The sequence below is a fragment of the Marmota marmota genome, unplaced genomic scaffold (genome assembly GCF_001458135.2).
Source record: "Marmota marmota marmota unplaced genomic scaffold, marMar, whole genome shotgun sequence".
Classification (NCBI taxonomy): domain Eukaryota; kingdom Metazoa; phylum Chordata; class Mammalia; order Rodentia; family Sciuridae; genus Marmota; species Marmota marmota.
Window position 1 is genome coordinate 8,240,699 of NW_026000171.1, and position 20,274 is coordinate 8,260,972.

Consider the following 20,274-nt stretch of genomic DNA (forward strand, 5'->3'; position numbering starts at 1 on the left):
TATATATATATATATATATATATATATATATATAAAATACTTTTTTTAAAAAATTGAAGTAATAGGGGTAAAATATAAGAGTAAAAAGAAAGTTGGGGTTGGGCTTACTTTGAAGGATAGAAAATATAGGGAAAATGAAGTGGGCCTATGGCCAAGGCCTTGAGAATAAGTAAGCTTAAGGATCCTTCTTCTTCCTAGGGTCATTATCTTATTATCTCAGTTCATATCTCTCTCTCTCTCTCTCTCTCTCTCTCTCTCACACACACACACACACACACACACACACACACACACATTCTTGTATAGGGGATTGAACCCAGGGGCACTTAACTACTGAGCTACATCCCTTCTTTATATTTCTTTTCTCTCTGTGTGTGGCTACTATGGCTGAGAAATAGAATAGAAGTCCCTGACAGCTGAGACCTGGACACTATCAGTTAGGCCTTGGTATCGCAGACAGCTGGGCCCACACAGCTGGGTCTTGTGCTCTGTTGGACACAAACATCAGACAGTCCACTTTGTGAGCAGGATAGATCAAGACACAAATAACACTACTCTGTGATCACGTCTGAACAGAGACAAAAAATGAACATTGTTCAAACCACAAAAAATGACCAAACACCACCTTGTGCTAACACAGGTGACTGCTACTTTTTTTTTTTTTTTTAACCAACTATAGCTTTTAACTTTATTTTATTTTTCTTGCTTCTGGATAAGATTCATTTAAAAACCCGCTGGGTGCGGTGGTGCATGCCTATAATCCCTTTGGCACCAGAGGCTCCTTTGGCTCTCTGAGGCAGGAGAAGTTCAAAAGCCAGCTTCAGCAACTTAGGGAGTGAGACCCTGTCTCAAAATAAAAAATAAAAAGGGCTAGGGATGTGGCTCAGTGATTAAACACCCCTGGGTTCAATCCCTGGTACCAAAACACAACAACAACAAAGCAAATCATAAAACTAGCTCTGCTTCCTAAAAACATTCAATCTAGAGCAAAACCCTGCTTACTGAACCCTCCTTGGAATTGCCTAACATAAGCTTATCCTGTAATAAATCCATACCAGTACCCTCTTACTGCATGGTTCCTTTCTTGTACATTCTCCCTTATGGCAATGAGTGATAAACTCAACTTGATTAACTGTAGGCATGTCCTTGTGGTCTTTAGCTGGTGGACATTGGCACCATACAGTTTGAATGTGCCCTATTTTTCTCTTGTTTGGAGATACCAGGGCAGATGAGAGCCTGTTATGGTTTGAATCATAAATGTCCCTAAAGGCTCATGTGTTAAAGGCTTGGTCTCTAGTTGATGGCGCTATTGAGAGGTAGTGGAAACTTTACAAGATGGGGACAAGTTGGAGGAAGTAGGTCATGGGGAGTGGGCCCTTGAAGGGCATATTAAGATTCCAGCTCATTCCTCTCTCTCTGCTTCCAGCTGTCATGAGGTGAGCAGTTTTGTTCTGCCATTTGCTTCCCACCATGATATTCTGCTGTGTCACAGACCCAAAGCCAAGTGGCCAAGTGGCCAAGTGGCCAAGTGACCATGGACTGAAACCTCTGAAACTGTGAACCTTTAAAGTTGATTTTCTCTGGTATTTTGTTACAGCAACAGAAATCTGATTAACACAGAGTGAAGTATTCATGTTCCTACTTCTAGGTCTTCTCTCCCTCTGGACTGGAAAAGACCCACGAGCAGTGAGAGATGAGACTCAGGCCACACTTTGTGTTCCACATCAGTCAGCTAAGGGATCAGCACATCTATATATTTTCTTAGTCATCACAAATGAATTCCTGAGGTGATGTTCAAAAATGTCGAGGATAAAAGGCTGTCCAACGATTGAAGTTGCTCTTTTGCAATGTTGTCATCCTGCCCTAATCCTTCACCCTGGCTCAGTAGTACAGAGTGTGGGAGCTGTACTGAGATCTCCCCATTTACTCAGAGCCCCTGCTCACTGTTAATCAGCCAAGAGCTTCCTGCTGAGACTAATTACATAGATGTTGCAAATTCTGTACTTTGAGAATCAGACAAGAAATCAGGGAAACAGGGATTGGAAAAAACTAGATACGATTGGAAAATCACTACAGTTACTTTTCTGGAGTTAAAGAGAAAAGGCTGATTTTCCTCCTTTACTAAAGAGGGCAGAGTGGTAGCGAAGGATGATAGTAGAATACGTTGGGATAGGAAAGAGCCTTCTAATTCGATTTTTAAACTCTTCTTCAAGCCTGATGAAATTTTTAGTAAAAGAAACATTTTTTTTCTTGTCATTTTCTCTACTTGCCTCTTTCCCAAAATAAACACAGCACTAGAGTTTTAGTTTTTTTCTCGTATTTTCCTCCACTTGAGTTAAAGGTAGCATGGTATTTATAAACCATGGACTTTAGAAAATCTTACAAACTTGAATTAATTTTTTATGTTTTTTTTTAATGTTTCTTACTCTGATTAGCTTTTCCACTAGGTGATTTGAAAAACCACTTGAAAAAAGGAACTTTCCTGCACAACCATAAATGCTCGTTCCTTAAGTTACATAGGGCCTACGCTGTCTATGGAGCCCTTTGACTGGAGGTTAAGGTGGCTTATGTTCACTAAGCTTTTCCAAACTGGGTCTTGCATATTATAAGTGTTCTTGGTTTTCTCCTTGGTTTTATCCGATTTAGTCTTGGAGCCAGGCCAAGGCGTGTTGAGGTAGTCCAGCATGTAGAAGAGTGAAAAAGGGAAACACTTGTGAGTGACTCTACCCCACATCCATGCACTCCCAGGCTCTGTCTATATCCACCTGGAGAGACAAGGAGTTTTGCTCTTCCTTACTTAATCTTGCTCCAAAACATGTCAGGATATAAAGCCTAGTCACTCAATTAGCTTTAGGGAATGTGGCACAGGGCCTTTCCTTTTTCTTAAACAAAAAGGTCTATAGACCCTAGGTATTCCCAAAGGGAGGTATAAAAAGCTGAGAGAGAACAGGGAAAAGTCAGAAATATCCATAGGCTCATAGAAAGGCACTGGGGTTGGTGTGAGGATCTTTCTGATTCTGAAATTTCATCGCTATCCCAAACACTAAGTCAAACTAAGGAATAATCCAACACCCGCTAGGATTTTCAGGGCTTCATCTGAATGCTTAAGAAATTTTTCTCTGCATATCTGGCATGTAGACCTCTTATTCTTATAGATTGCATTGCAGAAAGGGCCATCTTGGTACAGGGCTGTGAAGTTAAACAAGCCACAAGAGTCAAAACTTCTTTCCAGTTCTTGCCTGGTTGTTGTTGCTCCTGACCCACAAGAAGCACTGATGACATCTGTCATGTAGACCATGTTGAGCACATTCTTTTTTTTTTTTTTTTGAGTTGTAGGTGGACACAATACCTTTATTTTATTTTTTATGTGGTGCTGAGGATCGAACCCAGTGCCTCATGAAAGCTGGGCAAGCGCTCTTCCTCTGACCCACAACCCCAGCTCCACACAGCACATTCTTGGAGCAAGCAAAGCCTCCCCAAACTATCTCCCCAGCTATGGGGACCCAAGTGGTCCCAAGGACTTGGGGGAAGGGCATAGGGGGACCATCTTCAAGGACCCCAACAGCTTCTGTCTCTCAAATCCTGATTCTTGTGTGATGTTGAACATGTCATTTAATTCTCTCCAAGCCTCTGTAAGTCATCTCTATGACTAAGATGGTCATAATAGTAAAAGATAATCCAGTGAAACAATCTTAAGAACAACAACACCCTCAACCTTAAATTCTAAACTAATTTTGGACTTACAGAAAACTTGCAAAAATAATAGTTTCCACATATGCTTTATCCAGCTTTCCCTAATGTTAACATTTCATATAATCATAGTGCTCTATCAGAACTAGGATATTAATATTGGTAGAGTACCATTAAAGATCTTATTCATATTTCATCAGTTTTTACATGGATGCCCTTTCTATTCCATGCTCCTGTCTACCATCTTATCTAGGATCCCATGTTGCCTTCAGTTGTTAATTTTCCTTAGTCTCCTGAAGTCCGAACAGATATTCAGTTTTCCATTGTCATTCATAACTTGGACAACGAGAAACAATGATTAGTTATTTGTTGAATGTCCCTCACTTTGGGTTTGTCATGTTTTCTTATGATTGAACTGCATTTTTGGCAAGGATACCACATACATGTTGCTGTATCCTTTGTACATCATATTACATGGTTAATGATATGGATCTTGATATGTCTTATTACTGATGTTGTCTTATTACTAGGAATGTTGATCAGGTTTCTCTATTATAAAGTTATTATCTTTCCCTTTGTAGTTATTAATATCTTGGGAGAGATGCTTTGTAACTCTTACATTCTGTTCATCCTCAAAAAATTCCATGATTTTTAATATTCATTGGTGGATTTTATCTGCAACTATTGTTATAGCGCTGTTTATCTAATGGTGATTTTTTTAGTTTTATTTTTTCTTCTACATTTATTAATTGGAATTCTGTAAGGAAGAGCTGTCCTTTTTTCCACCGTTTATTAATTTAATTTATTATTTATGTTAGCCTGTATTTTATTGAGTCATAGTCCAATACTATAATTATTCATTTTGTTGCTCAAATTGTTTCAGTTCTTCCAAGTCATAATTTGTTGTTTAGTTTATTCCACTTGCTTCTTTCTTTTCTTTCAGTGTGATATTTGAAAAGGGATCTAAAAAGTCAACAGGTTCCTCACTTCTATTGTTAAAAAGAACTGTACCTCTTAATTTAAAGGTCTCTAAAGAATATAACCACCACTTCCTTTACCACCATTCCATCCTCCATTCCAGAGGTGAAATTGATGTTGCTTAGAAATGTTATTTTTGAAACAAATTGTTCTTCTTTTAAAATTTATTTGTTTCTTGTTCTATTCTTAGTGGACACAAAATATTTTTAAGAGTGTATCAGGGCATATTGGCATTTAAATATGCCCAGGATCAATTTAATACAAACCAAGATCTCCCAGGCCTGCTTTTTCCATGGCTCACTTTGTTTCAAATAGATTATAGATTGCATTGCAGAAAGGGTCATCTTGGTACAGGGTTGTGAGGTTAAACAAGCCACAGGAGTCAAAACTTCTTTCCAGTTCATGCCTGGTTGTTGTTGCTTCTGACCAACAAGAAGTACTGATGACATCTGTCATGTAGGCCGTGTTTAGGGAAGTACAGCCTTCAGTCATCCTCAACATCAATCTCTGATGGCAGTCTCTCTCTCTCTCTTTTTTTTTTTGGTACCAAGGATTAAATTCAGGGGTATTTAACCACTACTACTGAGTCACATCCCAGCTCTATTTTTTATTTTGAGACAGGGTCTCACTAAATTGCTTAGAGCATCACCTAGTTGCTGTTTGAACTTGGGATCCTCCTGCCTCAGTTCCTGAGCCCCTGGGATGCAGCCTCTTGAGTAAGAACTCTTGAATACTGATTCTGGTATTACCTATTTCCATGTTTCTTGACCTTATACCCAGGAGACCAGAGGATGATAGAAACATGAGATAGATGCAAGGCTTATCCTGATATGTGCTGAACCCCAGCCAGGCAGTGGTGAGGGTCTGTCACCAACACCTATCTACCAATGGTTCTCAAACTATTTCTTCTTTATTCTTTCATTTTGGTCAACTTAAGCAGGGAAAAATATCTATCATATTCATTCCACTCCATAGAGCAAAAGAAGAAATTATGGGTAACAAAAATTTGGAAAGAAACAAAATAACAATCAAAATAGTAATAAAGCAGAAGTTACATAAACACCAAAAGATAGGACAGTAACTCAAGACCAACTCTAGATAACTCTGATGATGACTTGATCACTGGGAGTCTTTCCTGAAAGTTCCAATCATTTGTATACTGCCAACACAGAGGGTTGAGTAACATTGCCCAAGGCGATATGGTATTCTGGCGTCTTAAAGTAGTGAATTTGAGTCCTAAGTGAACTCCAAGTTTATAATGCTTAAGAGTTCAATTAGTAGGCCATTAGTAACTACCACTCAATGATAAGTAAAAACAGAAGTCAATAGCATTGTTATAAAGGTAAGCTTTTTCATCTTGAGTTTACAGCCCTTCTTGAAGAACTCTTTTGGTCTTTTGCTTTATACAATTAGAGAGATAGGTGGAAAGGGAAGGGAAGAGAAAAGGGACAGCTAAAACATAAGATTATTTTAAGCTGCATTGAAGCTCCAATGAAGGAATTATCCTGGCCTGCTTCCCTGTCCATCCCATACCCTATAGATAGGTCAGAAATCAAGAACCAGCTGGGTGTGGTGGCACTCATTTGTAATCCCAGCAGTTTGGGAGGCTGAGGCAGGAGGATTGCAAGTTCAAAGCCAGCCTCAGCAATTTAGAAAGACCCTTAGAGCCTCTGATTTTCCTTCCTTTTCACTGCTGTCCGTCATGGCAGTCATATTTCTATGACCGCATGCAGTCATCCACTGCGATCCCTCATCCTAACAGTCTGACTAGATTCCAGTTTTGCTCAGAGGTCTCGCTATTCCATTGGCTTCAAGAAGCATTCCCTGCTCAATAATTCCTCAAGCATCAATAATGGCTACTGCTTAGCAACTTGCTAATACTCATTATTTCCTGAAATGTCACACAATTTTTCAAGATGAGAAATATACTCCCCATTTTATAGATGAGGAAAAAAAAGACAGAGAAGTTGGATACCCCGTAATAAAAACAAAAGAAAACAAAAAGGAAGTTGGGTACCTTGCTTAAGACCCTGACTTACAAAATGATAGAATCAGCTCTCAGGCCCTGTATTTAGCTGATGTGGAAGCCTAAGCAGTTTCCCAACCAAAGTTCTGCCTTGATCCCTCAGCCCCATGCCTAGAGAATGATGCTTACTCTCTATGGTGGCTTCCTTGGGCCATTCCTGTCTAAAATTGAAGTTCCTGTGGTTAGCTCTGTCTACCTTATGCTTGCCACCAACTCCTTTTGGGACAGGATTTTGCTTTGGTTTTAAATCTTGGCACTTCATTTTCTGTGTTTGTTTTTTTTTATATTAAAAAAATTTTGTTGGTGTAGATGGACAGAATACATTTTATTTATTTATTTATTTGGTGCTGCTGAGGATCGAAGTCAGTGTCTCACACATGACAGGCAAGTACTCTGCCAATGAGCCCCAGCTCCAGCCCTATTTTTCAAAAACATTTTAAAAAATTCTAGCATATAGGGGCTGGGGCTGTAGCCCAGGGGCAGAGTGTTTGCCTAGCACGAGTAAGGGTTTGATCCTTAGTACCACATAAAAAATAAACAAATAAAGGCATGCTGTCCATCTACAAGTACAAAAAAAAAACTTAAAAAAAAAAAAAAAGAATTCTAGTGGGCTGGGGATATAGCTCTCAGTTGGTAGAGTGCTTGCCTTGCATGCACAAAGCCCTGGGTTTGATCCCAAGCACCACAGGAAAAAACAAACAAAAATAATTCTAGTATATATATTGCCAGGTAGGAAGCTGAGGCAGGAGGACCTGAGTTCAAAGCCAGCTTCATCAACTTAGTTGATGAAGAGACCCTGTCTTTAAGTAAAATAAAAAGGTCTGGGGATGTGGCTTAGTGGTTGAGCACCCCTGGGTTCAATTCCAAGTATCAAAAAGAAAAAAAAAAATTCTAGTACACTATGTAAAAATTCACACAATATACTAGAATTATTGTCATCTATTGATCCCAATCTTTCTCTGAATATAACTACTATTAACCATTGAGTGAATTTTTTTCCGACTTTTTCTATAAATATTTAAATGTGAGTGTGTGTGTGTTTGGGAAGTTTTTCTGACTTTTCAGAGTTCTGTAGTTGGTGTATCTTTTTTCTAAATCATTCACCATTCCAGATTGTTAGATGCAAAATGATAAGATAAATGTACTTTTAAATTAATCTGTGCTGTACCTGGCCAAAAAAGCACCTATTCTTGAGTTGGGGAGGGGCGTGGAAGGCCAGATCCCTCTAGAGAGATTCCAAAGTCACTAAAAGGGGAGGGCATGTGAGCTACGGGGAAGAGACATGATGTGTGATGAGCTCACAAGCAACTGGCTTGACCTGTCAGGGTGTGCACACGGTCCCCAGGCTGTGAAATCACTCATGTGTGGATTGTCTGGTGGCCTAGGGGAGGGGAGAACAGGAGGGCGGGAGGCAGGAGGGCGGAATGTGGGCTGGGCCAAGTTTAGGATTACAAGTGTCACAGAGGCATTCTCCAGCCACACTTTAAATAGCCAGCACCTTCCCCTTCCCCCTAGATAATTCTTCTCCCCTGACTGGACTTCTGGCAGAAACTTCACTAAGGTTCGGAATATTTTCTTCTTTTTTTTCTGTTTCTGGGTCTCAGACTGCAGGTTGGTGGGATCCATAGAAACTATGACCAAAGGGCTTTTTGATCTTCTAGAAAATGTTTCTGACACTTAAGTGTGCATAAGCAAAGACTGAATGCTATTTTCTTGATTTTCTGAAACCTGCATGACTGATAACTTAAAAGGGATAATGTGAGTTGGAGAAAAAGAATACTAGATTGAGAGGAAATACATGTGGGTTCAGTTCCCAGAAAATGAAGGTTTAATTCTTTGTGAAATGAGAAAATGATCAACTCTTCAACAGAATTGAGAGAAACTAAAATTAAAAAAAAAAGAGTGCCTGATATTTTACTGCATGAAGAAGTATCTCCTTATTTAATCCTTATACCTACATATGTCACATCATTCCCACTTATGCAGATGAGCAGACTAAGGCTGAGTTATTCATTAACTTCTCTGAAGCCAGGCAGTGGTGTGAGAAAAAACTAAGAGTTGAAACCAGGCTCCTCTGATTCTATGCTCATGTCCTTTCAACTGTAGCATGCTACCCCTGAGAAAAACTATACTGAGGCCAGGGGAAGGGACTACTGTTTCTCCTAGGGCCTGGGAAGGTGAAGAAGTAAAGGGAGATGGCTTTCTATCACTGGAAGACATCTGTCAGGGAGGCCCAGAATCAGCACAAGGCTTTTGTCAACTGTCTCAAAAGGACTGAGGAACTCTCTTAGGGACAGTTGCTGGAATTTCTCCTTCTTAGCCCACAAATAATCTTGAAGCCCATTCCTAATTTATCAAATGAGCAAATGTATGTTGTGTTCCCTGACTTTCTCACTGACATTTTGGATCCCTTGGGTAGCTCAACTGGGGAGGAAAAGGCTGAGCAGAGCTGTGGCCTGAAGGAGCTCCTGCTGAGAAAGTTCTGTTAACATGAACTCTTTTTGAGGCTTATGAAAAAGTCCACCTGTCCACTTCTCTACAGAAGGGGCCAATGTATCAAATCAGGGTCGGGAAGTAATTAGAAGACACATCAGACATGCTGATAAACCTAGGCAGTCAGTGTAATTCAAGAGATGTAATTGGAAGAGCGGGAGGGACAGAGTGGGTTCAAGTCTTAGCTGTGCAATTGGCCAGCTATGTGACAATAGTCACATTATTCTCCCTCCCTTCCTCTCTCTCTCTCTCTACTAGGGATTGAACCCAGGGGTGCTTAACCACTGAGCCACATTCCCATCCCTTTTTATTTTTTATTTTGAGATCTTCCTAAGTTGTTCAGGGCCTTGCTAAGTTGCTGAGACTGGCTTTGAACTTGCCATTCTCCTTCCTCAGCCTACCGAGTTGCTGGGATTACAGGTGTGCGCCACCGCACTTGGCACATTTAACTTCTCTGAGCAGCTTCCTTATTTATAAAGTGGCAGTAATAATACTTACATCTCAGGTTGTTGAATGAAATTACTATTCAGTGAAAAGCATCCTTATTTAATCCTTACAACTATGCATGTCACATCATTCCCACTTTCACAGATGAGTAGACTAAGGCTGAGTTATTAATTAACTTTTCTGAAGCCAGGCAGTGGTATGAGACTAAAAACTAAAGCCAGGCTCCCCAGGCTCTATGACCTTTCAATTATAGCATGCTACCCCAAGAAATAGGTAAAGTGCCTAATCCATAGTAATTGCTCAATAAAGTGAGTCATATCCAATCTTAGCCTTGATCCCAATATCAATCTAGAGCATTTTGGGCAGAACTATGACTCTTTATTCATTTTTGCTGTCTTCTCTACTGTAACAGATTCCTACATTTGTCATCATGAAAACAAAACAAAAATAAGTCCTTAGTTTATCTTTCAGAGAGAAACGGAGGAATCGGTACCTAGATAGCTCAGCTTATCTTATTCACAGTCACTGGTCTCACTCAATAAAACATATTATTTGATGAAAGTATAAAATGTAAGCAAACTATTACTATAATCCAGCCCCTAAGAGACAAACATTTTTGTGTATATCCTAATCTTTCAATTCATGTAAATACTTTATAAAATATTTGTCAAAAATAATTATATTATATATACTGTTTTTACTTCATATAGTATAAATACCACTTTGGTTCAATATTCTTTTTTTGCAGCAAAGTCTTTATTAACTATAGTTTGTTGTATATATCTATCGATTTATTAACCCATCTGCCCATTTTTGAACATTTACATACTTTATAATTTTTTTGCTGTTACAGAAAATAAACATAATACCAAATCTTTTTCCCACAGTCACAAATCAGTGGCTTTGAGGGTATGTAAAATCTCATCTTTTCAATGGTTCCCAGAATATAGAGTAAAAAAAACTGAAGAACAAGCTAATCCAGCTGAGGCCAAGGGTAGGTGGTGGGGAGAACTGAAATATCCAGAGGCTATGATTCCTTCTGTGCTCCAAAGCCTAAACCTGAGAGAGCCTGTGTGGGGGAAGAAGAAACTGTCCTTCAGTATCAGTGCTTGTTTGCTAAAATGGGAAAGGAATATAATATCTCAGTAGCAGTTACCCAGTTCTACCAATGAGAGATGCTAAGGAGGACATGGGTCTACTTCCAATTTATGCTCTGGGACATTTTCTGGTGCAGAGAGGAGGCTTTCCTTTTGGGGTTCCCAACAGTAACAGAGCACCCACTTGTTTTCCAGGTGGGATGGATAGCAAGGTCTCAGGCACAACCAGTAATGGAGAGACAAAACCTGTGTATCCAGTCATGGAAAAAGCGGAGGAAGATGGCACCCTGGAGCGAGGGCACTGGAACAACAAGATGGAGTTTGTGCTGTCAGTGGCTGGGGAGATCGTTGGCTTAGGCAACGTCTGGAGGTTTCCCTATCTCTGCTACAAAAATGGGGGAGGTGAGAGCCACTGCGCCACCCCACCCACTCCCAGAAGGAGGATGATTCCATTTCCTGCATTCACTGCCCTGCTGGGGAGTCCCATAGATGCATAGAATGCTGGAATTAGAAGGACCCTGAGAGGTCATTGAGGACACTCTGCAGGAAACAGACCTAGAAAAGTTATGTGAATGTTCTAGGGCCCTTTTATTATAGCATGGCCTCATAGAAGTATGAAGACAGGCTTGGAACCAGATGGATCAGGGTTTGGATTCTGGCTGTGCTACTTACTCTCTGTGTGATCTTGGGCAAGTTGCTTAAGCTCTCAGAACCTCAAATGGCTGCTACAGTAAATACCTCCTTTTCAAGGTTGTTGTAAGGACTAGAATTAATGTATGTAAAGTGCTTAATAAATAGTAGCTACATTGATGGTGATGTTGATACCAAACTGACCTGTGGTCTTGAGATTCCTCAGTCTTGGCCTTGTCTCTTTCCCCTACTCAGCTGGTATCATAATATTCCTGAAGCTCAACTGCCACTAGTACATAACCTTTGACCTTAGAGGCTTTTTAAAAATTTTCTCACTACAAACGTGTGTGTGTGTGTGTGTGTGTGTGTGTGTGTTGGATCTTCACTGACTTCCATTGCATCCTCTTGGAGTAACTCTGCCATCCCCACAGCAGTGGAGGTCATTCTGTTACTGCTAACCCACTTTCAGGGAATCTCACCACATTCCTGTGGGAAGCCCCAGAGGGATTTCCCAGGTATGTAAGAGTTTTGGAGTTTTGGATAATCAGTGTGGGTTAGTTGGTGTGTAAACCTTACAGGAAGGGGTTGGGAATTCTGGATCTGGTTTTATAGAGGGGCTGCAGCCTAGAGGAGCGGGCATTTCACAGGCCACAAGGATTAGAGGGTACTGTGATGCAACACCTACCCTTTCTCAGGGGAGGAGGGGCCTCCAAACCCATCAAGCTTGATTGTCCCAGTGATTTTAGAGAAAGAAAGCACCATTCCAGAGTGGAGGTGGAAGGTCTGAGGGAGAACACAAGAGCTATATTCTGGATCCGTAGTCTTATTCCCAGGTTTGTGGCAATTGGGGATTGACCCTGGGATTGAAAGTTAACTTGTATTTTTCCAGAGTGGTGGGAATGAGCTAAAATGTCCTTTCTCCACAGGAATTTCTGGCCAGTGGCCTGAAATCACAGGACTTTGTTCAGTCTGCATTGTGAGGGAAGGAGGGAGGTCTTCCAACTTCTTCTTTAGCCCTGGACACTCCCCATGTTTGTTGAGGAATTTGGGCCAGAGCACCTTCCCTTTAGAGAATTTAGTGGAAGGATGAGGTTGGCCCAGGGCACACGCAGAAGTTGGTGACCAAGCTGGGCACTGGGACTCGGTATCTGGAACTTAATAACCAGCTTAGCGCCTCACGTGGCAGAAAGATTAGGAGGTGAGCAGCTTTCCCCAAGCCTCTCTGGAATTGGGTAAGGATTGGCCTGGTAATTAGTAGAAATGGCATGAAGAGATGGGAAATAGTGATGTACAGGTTTAAAGCAAAACCACTAAGCTGAAGAAGGGGCAGTAAAAGGGAGCAGTGACAGGAGCAGCTTCATTTGTCTGGAAACTTTTAGGTCCAAGTTCTGCAACAGGGTTTCATGGTAAGTTTGTGTAGACCTGAGAATATGCTGGCTCTGTCTTGTATTTAAATTCAGGCACAGGAAGAAAAGATTATCTATGGCCCTTGGTTTCTCATGTGGGTGCCTGTGTGGGGAGGTGGAGGCAGGCAGTAGGGTGGCTGCTGAGGCTTCTTCCTTCCATGAATAGAGCCTGACTTCCACACACTGATCCCAACAGATAGTTGAGACATTTTTAGGGGTCCTCAGATTAGTCAAGTTCTTTATTTAACCCTTAGGCAACCTCTCACAATTTTATCCCCTGATCCAGCATGAGGTCTTAGCACACCTCCTCTCTATTTGCTGATGGATGACAGCAACTGGAGAGGAGTGTCATGAAGGACTTTGGAGCTACAGGTTAATGCCCAAGTTTGCTCAGAAGGGCATGAGTCATCCAGGGCCATTGGGTGAATTAATGAAAATATGTATGGTCATTAAAGGAAATTATACCTGCCTATTTTTCTGATTTTTTATCTTCCTTTTAGTCACCAATTAACTTCCCTCATCTCCCACGGAAAACAATCTCCTACAGAGGATGGACCCAAGCACTTCAACATGTCATCTTTTTGTCAAAGAAGAGACTAAGGTCTCTTCCTAAAAGAATCTTTTGCTGCTGATTTGGGGAAGGAGTGTTCAGAGAATGGACACCATCAGATTGGTTTGACCCCTTTACTCCTGGTTTAGTGATTTTATTTAAATTCATGGTTCCTAGATTGTGGCTTGGGTTCAGGGGATGACAGGGATGTTCTGAACAAGTCCTAGAGAAAGATGCTGGTATATTCCATGGATGTACCAAGCCCAGCTAATGTATCCTATCAGCCTGCTTCTGAGATCTTGAACCAACAGATTCACACGACCACTTTTGTACTTGGAGGAACTTTATTAGTAATAGTATTTGTTCAGTGAGAAGGTCAGGGATGAAAAAGTCCCCCAAAGCAAGTTTTAGTTCCACACTAAACATATAAGTGATGTCTTTGATTTTTTTCAGCTTTAACATTTGGTAGATCTAATTTGAAATGAGTTCCAGAGCAGGGAAGAAGCTGAGGCAAGAGAGAGAAAAGAATGGGTGAACAGTTGAAAAGTATAGCTGAAAAACGGGGAGACTGAGAGAGTACTATAATGAATCCCATCTCAGACAAAAAGCAACCAGTAGGATTTTCAGGGACAAGGTTGGAGCGATGCTCACCTCAGTTATCTCCTAGGTAAACACTCCCCCAGTGTCCAGGACCTGTGGCCCATTTACTCCCACACGCCTGCCTCGCCCTAAAGGCTTTCTGAGGTCTTCAGTCTGTCACTTGGATCAGCACAAAACTAACCAAGCCCTGACTTTCACAGTCATTAAACAACAAATATTCCCTGAGGCAGGAATTGTTCTAGGGGATATATCTATAAACAACATACCAAGGCCCAGCCCTTGTGGGCTTACAAAATCGAGGAGGGAGACAGAAAATAAACAATAAGCATAGTAAACAAGTAAAATAGACATTATATCAGAAGTCAAAGAGTGCTATGGGAAAAGAACAAAAAGAGTTAGGTAAAAGGGATCAGAAGTGTGGGTGTGGGTGGTGGAAATTTTAAAAAGCTTGGTTGTGGGCTGGGGAGCTTCATTGAGAGTGTCTGGGCAAAGCCTAGCCAGGAGTGAGAGAGTTGGCCTTTGGGAAGTAAGTGGGGTGTGAGGTGCACACCAGGTAGGGCCTTGCTGGGCATTATAAGCCTTTGGCCTTTAGCTGGGACCTCTTCAGTAGAATACCTGGGGCCATGACCTGGCCATGTGAGGCCGCAGCAGAATGAGTAACAGCTAGACTTCTCAGAAATAGACATCTTAGAGGGGAAGGGCAATAATAAAATGAATCTTAGCTCTAGACTATAAAGAAATAGAGGAGAAGATGAATATGGGCAGTGATGTAAAGAGGACTAAGTGAAAACCATTAGCCTTGATGCTGTTTATAGATACCAAAGAATAAAGAGAAGGGAGACTTTTCTTCTTAGAAAAGCAATAGTTAATATTTTAGCAGTACTTGACAATTGTTTTACCATTTTTAGTGGATTATTCAGTGACCACTATTGGTCAGGCTAATGTTGATTATAGCACATAAACATTCAAGTAGGCTCGCTGTTTTGTTGCTCATCCCGCCCCTGGTCCCTTCTATACTTCTAGAACCAATAGCTCTTCCTAGCAGGTGTGGACTCTGTTCCTTGTGGCAGGCTGCCCTGATGCTGAATGAGGCAGAGGAGGAAGGGAGAGGAGCTGACCATGGGACCAGGCAGTTAAACATTGTCTTGGTTTATTGGGAAAGAGCAGCGAGCAGAGATGTGAGCAAGGGCTTGAGATGAGCTGATAAGTCTTTCTGGAGGAATTAGGTCTCTCAGTGAATATGTTCATATCAGCTACTGGGTTCTGTCTTCCCTAATTTCTCCCTCTTATCCAATACATCTTAGATTGATTTATGGACTTATTAGGATGAAGTGTTTACAACCTTTATTTCTTTACCCAGTAAAGTAATCAAGTGCCCCCTGAGTATCTGAATCATGGATGTGTAGACTACAAACTAGAGATTTGGAAGGAGACTTAGAAGATGAAGAATTTGAGAAGTCTGTTTCCCTTTAACTTAATATAAACTATAAATATACAAAATATATTTAAAGTGTATAATTTGTTAAATTTTAACGTACATATGTACTCATAGAACCACTGCCACAATAAAGATAATGAACATATCCATCACCCCCAAAAGTTTTTTTCTATCTCTTTCTAACCCCTTCCTCCCACCACCACCTACTGCTATGGCATCCCAATGCAACCACTGATTTGTTTTCTATCATCACACATTAGTTTGTTTTGCTTGGAATTTTGTATAAATATAATCATTAACTGTGTACTTTTCTTTGTTTGGTTTCTCTTGCTCAGCATAATCATTTTGAGATTCATCCATAGTTTCTTTGTGTCAGTAGTTCATCCCTTGCTATTGAGACTTCTTTATATATTTGAGGCACAATCTTTTATCAAGTATATCTTTTGCAAATACCTTTACTCATTTTGAGTCTTGTATTATTTATTTATTTATTTATTTATTTATTTAGGTACTGGGGAGTGAGTCCAGGGGCCCTTAGCCACTGAGCCACATTCCCAGCCCTTTATTGTTTTTTATTTAAAGACAGCGTCTCCCTGAGTTGCTTAGGGCCTCATTATGTTGCTGAGGCTGGCTTTGAACTCGTGATCCTCCTGTCTCAGCTGGGATTACAGGCATGTGCCACCACACTTGGCCAAATTTTTCCTTTTCTTGATAGTCTTTTGAAGAGCAGTTCTTCTAAGTTTTCATGGGGTCCATTTTATCACTGTTCTTTTATGAACTACTTTTGCTGTCATGTTAAAAAAAAAATCTTTGTCCAACTTATATTTCATTCTAAAAGTTTTACAGTTTAAGGTTTTACATTTTGGTCTGTGATTTATTTTGAATTGATTTCTGTAGTACAGTGAAGCTGTGGATTGAAGTTTTGTTTTGGTATATGGATGTTTGCTTGTCCCTGCACCATTTGTTGAAAAGGTTATCCTCTTTCCATTGAATTCCTTTATGTCTTTGTGAAAAATAAATTGTCTCTATATGTGTGAGCCTGAGGTTGAGCTCTCTTTTGTGCCATTTATCTCTTTGTTTAATAACAATAACATATCATCTTAATTTCTGAAGCTTTATAATAATATAAATACTAAAGTTGAATTAAGACTAAAATTTCTTCTTTTTCAAAGTTGTTTGACTAGAATTTTAGAATTGTTTTGTCAACTTCTATCAGAAAGCCCACTCAGATTATGATATAGATCAATTTAGGAAGAAATGACATGTTAATGATAATAATTGACTCTTCTGAACCATGAATGTGATATCTCACTCCATTTATTTAGGCCTTTAATTTTTCTTAGCAATGTTTTGTAGTTGTGACTGCACACATCTTTTATGACTTTTGTCAGATTTATTAAATTTTGATATTTTTGATGCTGTTGTGAATGTGTTATTTCTGAACTTGTGATTTTTTTTTCTAATATGTAAGAGTACAATTGATTTTTGTATTCTGATCTTGTAATCCTGCAACCTTACTGAATTCACTTATTGGTGAATTAGTAGGTTTATTTTTTCACATTCCAGAGGATTTTCAGCATATAATATCATGTCATCTACAAATAAAGCAGTTTTATTTTTTTCTTTTTCAATCTAAATAGCTTTTAGTTCTTTATCTTGTCTTATTTCCCTGACTAAAGTCTTTGGCACAGTGTTGAATAGAAGTGGTAAAAATAGACACCCTTTCTGGGTGTGTTGGCGTACATATGCAATCCCAGTGATTCAAGGCAGAGGCAGGAGAATCACAAGTTCAAGACCAGCCTCAACAACTTAGTAAAAGCCTGTCTCCAAATACAAAATAAAAAGGACTGGGGATGTGGCTCAGATGTAAAGCACTCCTGGGTTTAATCCCTAGTACAAATGAAAAAGACACCCTTGTCTTTTTCTGTCTTAGCAGTTTTTCAATATTAAGCATGCTATTGTTGAAGGGAATTCTCTTTTATTCATTTGCTGAGAGTTTTTTTTTTTTAAATCAGGAATGATGTTGTATTCAGTCAAATACTTTTTCTTCATCTATATAATGATCATATGATTCTTTCTTTTTAATTTGTTAATATGAAAAATTACATTGATTTGTTTGTTTTTTTTGTGGTGTTGGGGATTGGACCATACTAGGCAAGCACTTCATTATTGAGCTACACCCCAGGCCTACATAAATTTTTTAAAAATGTTAAACCTATCTTATTTTCCTCTGATAAACTCCATTATATAATATATTGTCCTTTTTACATACTTTTTTAGATTTGATTTGCTAATATTAGATGTAAAAATTTTGGTTCTATGTTCACGAAATATATTGGTCTTTATTTTCTTTTCCTTTACTGTCTCAGTCTGCTTTTGTTATCTATAATAATGTTGGCTTCATAGAATGAGCTGGAAAGCTTTCCTTCCTGCTTCCCCAATGTTCTAAAACAGCTTAACAGTTTTTGTAGAATTGGCATTATTTCTTTGTTTGGAAAATTCAACAGTGAAGTCATTTGGGCCTACAGTTGTCTTCATGTTTTTTACTCCCTCCCCCAACAAAATCAATTTCTTTAATTGTTATACAGCAATTCAGACTGAGGTTGTTTCTTATTGAGTGAGCTTTGGTAGTTTGTGTTTTTCAAGGAATTTGTCTACTTTACCTAAATTGTTGCAGTTATTGGCATAAAGTTGTTTATGCATGTTGTTCATATTATCCTTTTAATATCTATAGAATCTGTATTGATGACGTGACTCTCACTTGTCAGACTGGTAATTTATGTCATCTCAGAGTTTATAAACTGTATTTTTTCAAGGAATCAGCTTTTGGTTTATTGATTTTCTCTATTATTTTCTATTTTATTGATTTTCACTATTTCCTCTGACTTATTTGGGGTTTCATTTGTCCTTATTTTTCTCACTTCTTAAGGTGGAAGCTGAGGTAATTGATTTGAAATATGTCTTCTTTTGTAGAAATAGTCATTTAATACTATAATTTTCTCTGTAAATCTGCTTTAGCAGCATCCACAAATTTGGATATGTTGTGTTTTATTTAATTCCATTTGAGATACTTTCTTCTTTTGGGGGGCCAGGGGTGGTAACCAGGGATTGAACTCAGGGGCATTCAACTACTGAGCCACATCCCCAGGCCTATTTTGTATTTTATTTAGAGACAGGGTCTCACTGAATTGCTTAGTGCCTCGCTTTTGCTGAGGCTGGCTTTGAACTTACAATCCTCCTGCCTCAGCCTCCTGAGCTACTGGGCTTACAGGCGTGCACCACCACACTTAGCCCACTCAAAATATTTTCTAATTTCTCTTTTCATTTTTTATTTGATCCTTGTGTTATTTAGAAGTGTGTTACATAATTTCTAAATACGTGGAAAGTTTCTGAGGTATTTGTCTTATTGATTTTTTAAATAATATTATTATATTTTTTATACCTTTATTTTATTTGATTTATATTTATATGTGCTGAGGATTGAACCCAGTGCCTCATGCATGCTCTGCAGGTGCTCTACCACTGAGCTACAGCCCTAGCCCCTGTCTTATCAATTTCTAATTTAGTCAGAGAACATACTTTGTATGACTTGAATCCTTTTTACCTTGTTGAGATTTGTTTTGTGGAGTAGGATGTGGTCTATCTTGGAAGTATTTCATGTACACTTGAAAATAATTTATATTCTACTGTTGTTGGCTAGAATGTTCTGTAAATGTTGTGTAAGTCAATTTGGTTGATACGGTTTTCAAATCGTTTATATTCATATTGATTTTTTGTCTCCTTGTATATGTAAACTATTGAGAGGAGGATATTAAAATCTTTGACTTTGATGAGTAATTTATTTCTCCTTGCAGTTCTATTAGTGATGCTTCATGTATTTTAAAGTTCTGTTTTTAGGAAAATGTGAGTTTAAGACATGATGTCCTCTTGATGAATTGACTCCTTTGTCATTACCTCGATGACCTTCTTTACCCCTGGCAATATTCTTTGTTCTGAAATTACTTCATGTGATAATTAAGGTAAACATTCCATCTTTCTTTTGATTATTATTAGCATGACATATCTTCTTTTTTTGGAGGAGGGTACTGGGGATTTAACCCTGGGGATCTTTACCACTGAGCCACATCCCCACCACTTTTTGAGACAGGGTTTTACTAAGTTGCTGAGGCTGTCTTGAACTTGCAATCCTCCTGCTTCAGCCCCCTGACTTACTAGGATTACAGGCTTGAGCCGACACATGCAGTTAGCATGATAAATCTTTTTTGTTTGTTTGTTTTTGTGGTGCTAGGGATTGAACCCAGGGCCTTGTGCATTCGAGGCAAGCACTCTGCCAACTGAGCTATATCCCCATCCTTGATAAATATTTTTATATCCTTTTACTTTTAACCTCTTCATGTCTTTCTTATTTGAAATGCATTTTTTAGGCAGCATATAGTTGAGTCTTGCTAGTTTTTTTTAAAAAATCAATCTAAGGATCTCTTTTAACTGTGATATTTAGGCCATTTACATTTAATACAGTTATCTATATGATTAGGTTTAAATCCATCATCTTTTCCACATTTTATATTTGTCCTATTCATTCTTCTTTGTTCTTCTCCTATTTTCCTTTCTTTGTTCATTCTTCCTTTCCTGCCTTCTTGTAGATTAATTGGATTTTTAAAATACTCCATTATTAGGCTTATTAGTCAAAATTCTTTGTTGTATTACTTTAGACTTTGTAGTATACATCTTTAACTTATCACAGTTTATCTTCAAGTTAGATTGTACCACTTTATATATAAGAACTTTATACTACAACTAAATTTCTATCCTTTTGACCTCTTGTTATACATTTTAATTTTTCATATGTTATAAACTCATTCCATTGTTGTTATTTTTGCTGAACTAGTCAATTATCTTTTTTTTTTTTTTTTTACTGG

General features: G+C 38.9%; 2 protein-coding genes across 24 annotated transcripts in view; one reads left to right on the forward strand and one right to left on the reverse strand.

Moving 5' to 3' along the window:
* Positions 1-20,274, reverse strand: part of Erc1 (ELKS/RAB6-interacting/CAST family member 1) — a 1,605,700-nt gene that overhangs the window by 1,274,872 nt on the left and 310,554 nt on the right. The gene's annotated exons all lie outside the window — the stretch shown is intronic.
* Slc6a13 (solute carrier family 6 member 13) overlaps positions 8,160-20,274 on the forward strand; it is a 38,883-nt gene continuing 26,768 nt past the window's right edge. Inside the window, exons 1-2 of one of the 4 annotated variants that reach the window (XM_015500801.2) lie at positions 8,160-8,255; positions 10,927-11,133. In XM_015500801.2, coding sequence (XP_015356287.2) covers positions 10,932-11,133 — 202 coding nt within the window. In that variant the 5' untranslated portion in view covers positions 8,160-8,255; positions 10,927-10,931. Of the gene's footprint in view, positions 8,256-10,926; positions 11,134-12,177; positions 12,195-12,428; positions 12,560-19,238; positions 19,375-20,274 lie in introns of those variants that run through there. The other 3 variants (XM_048787530.1, XM_048787528.1, XM_048787529.1) reach the window with 3 other exon arrangements.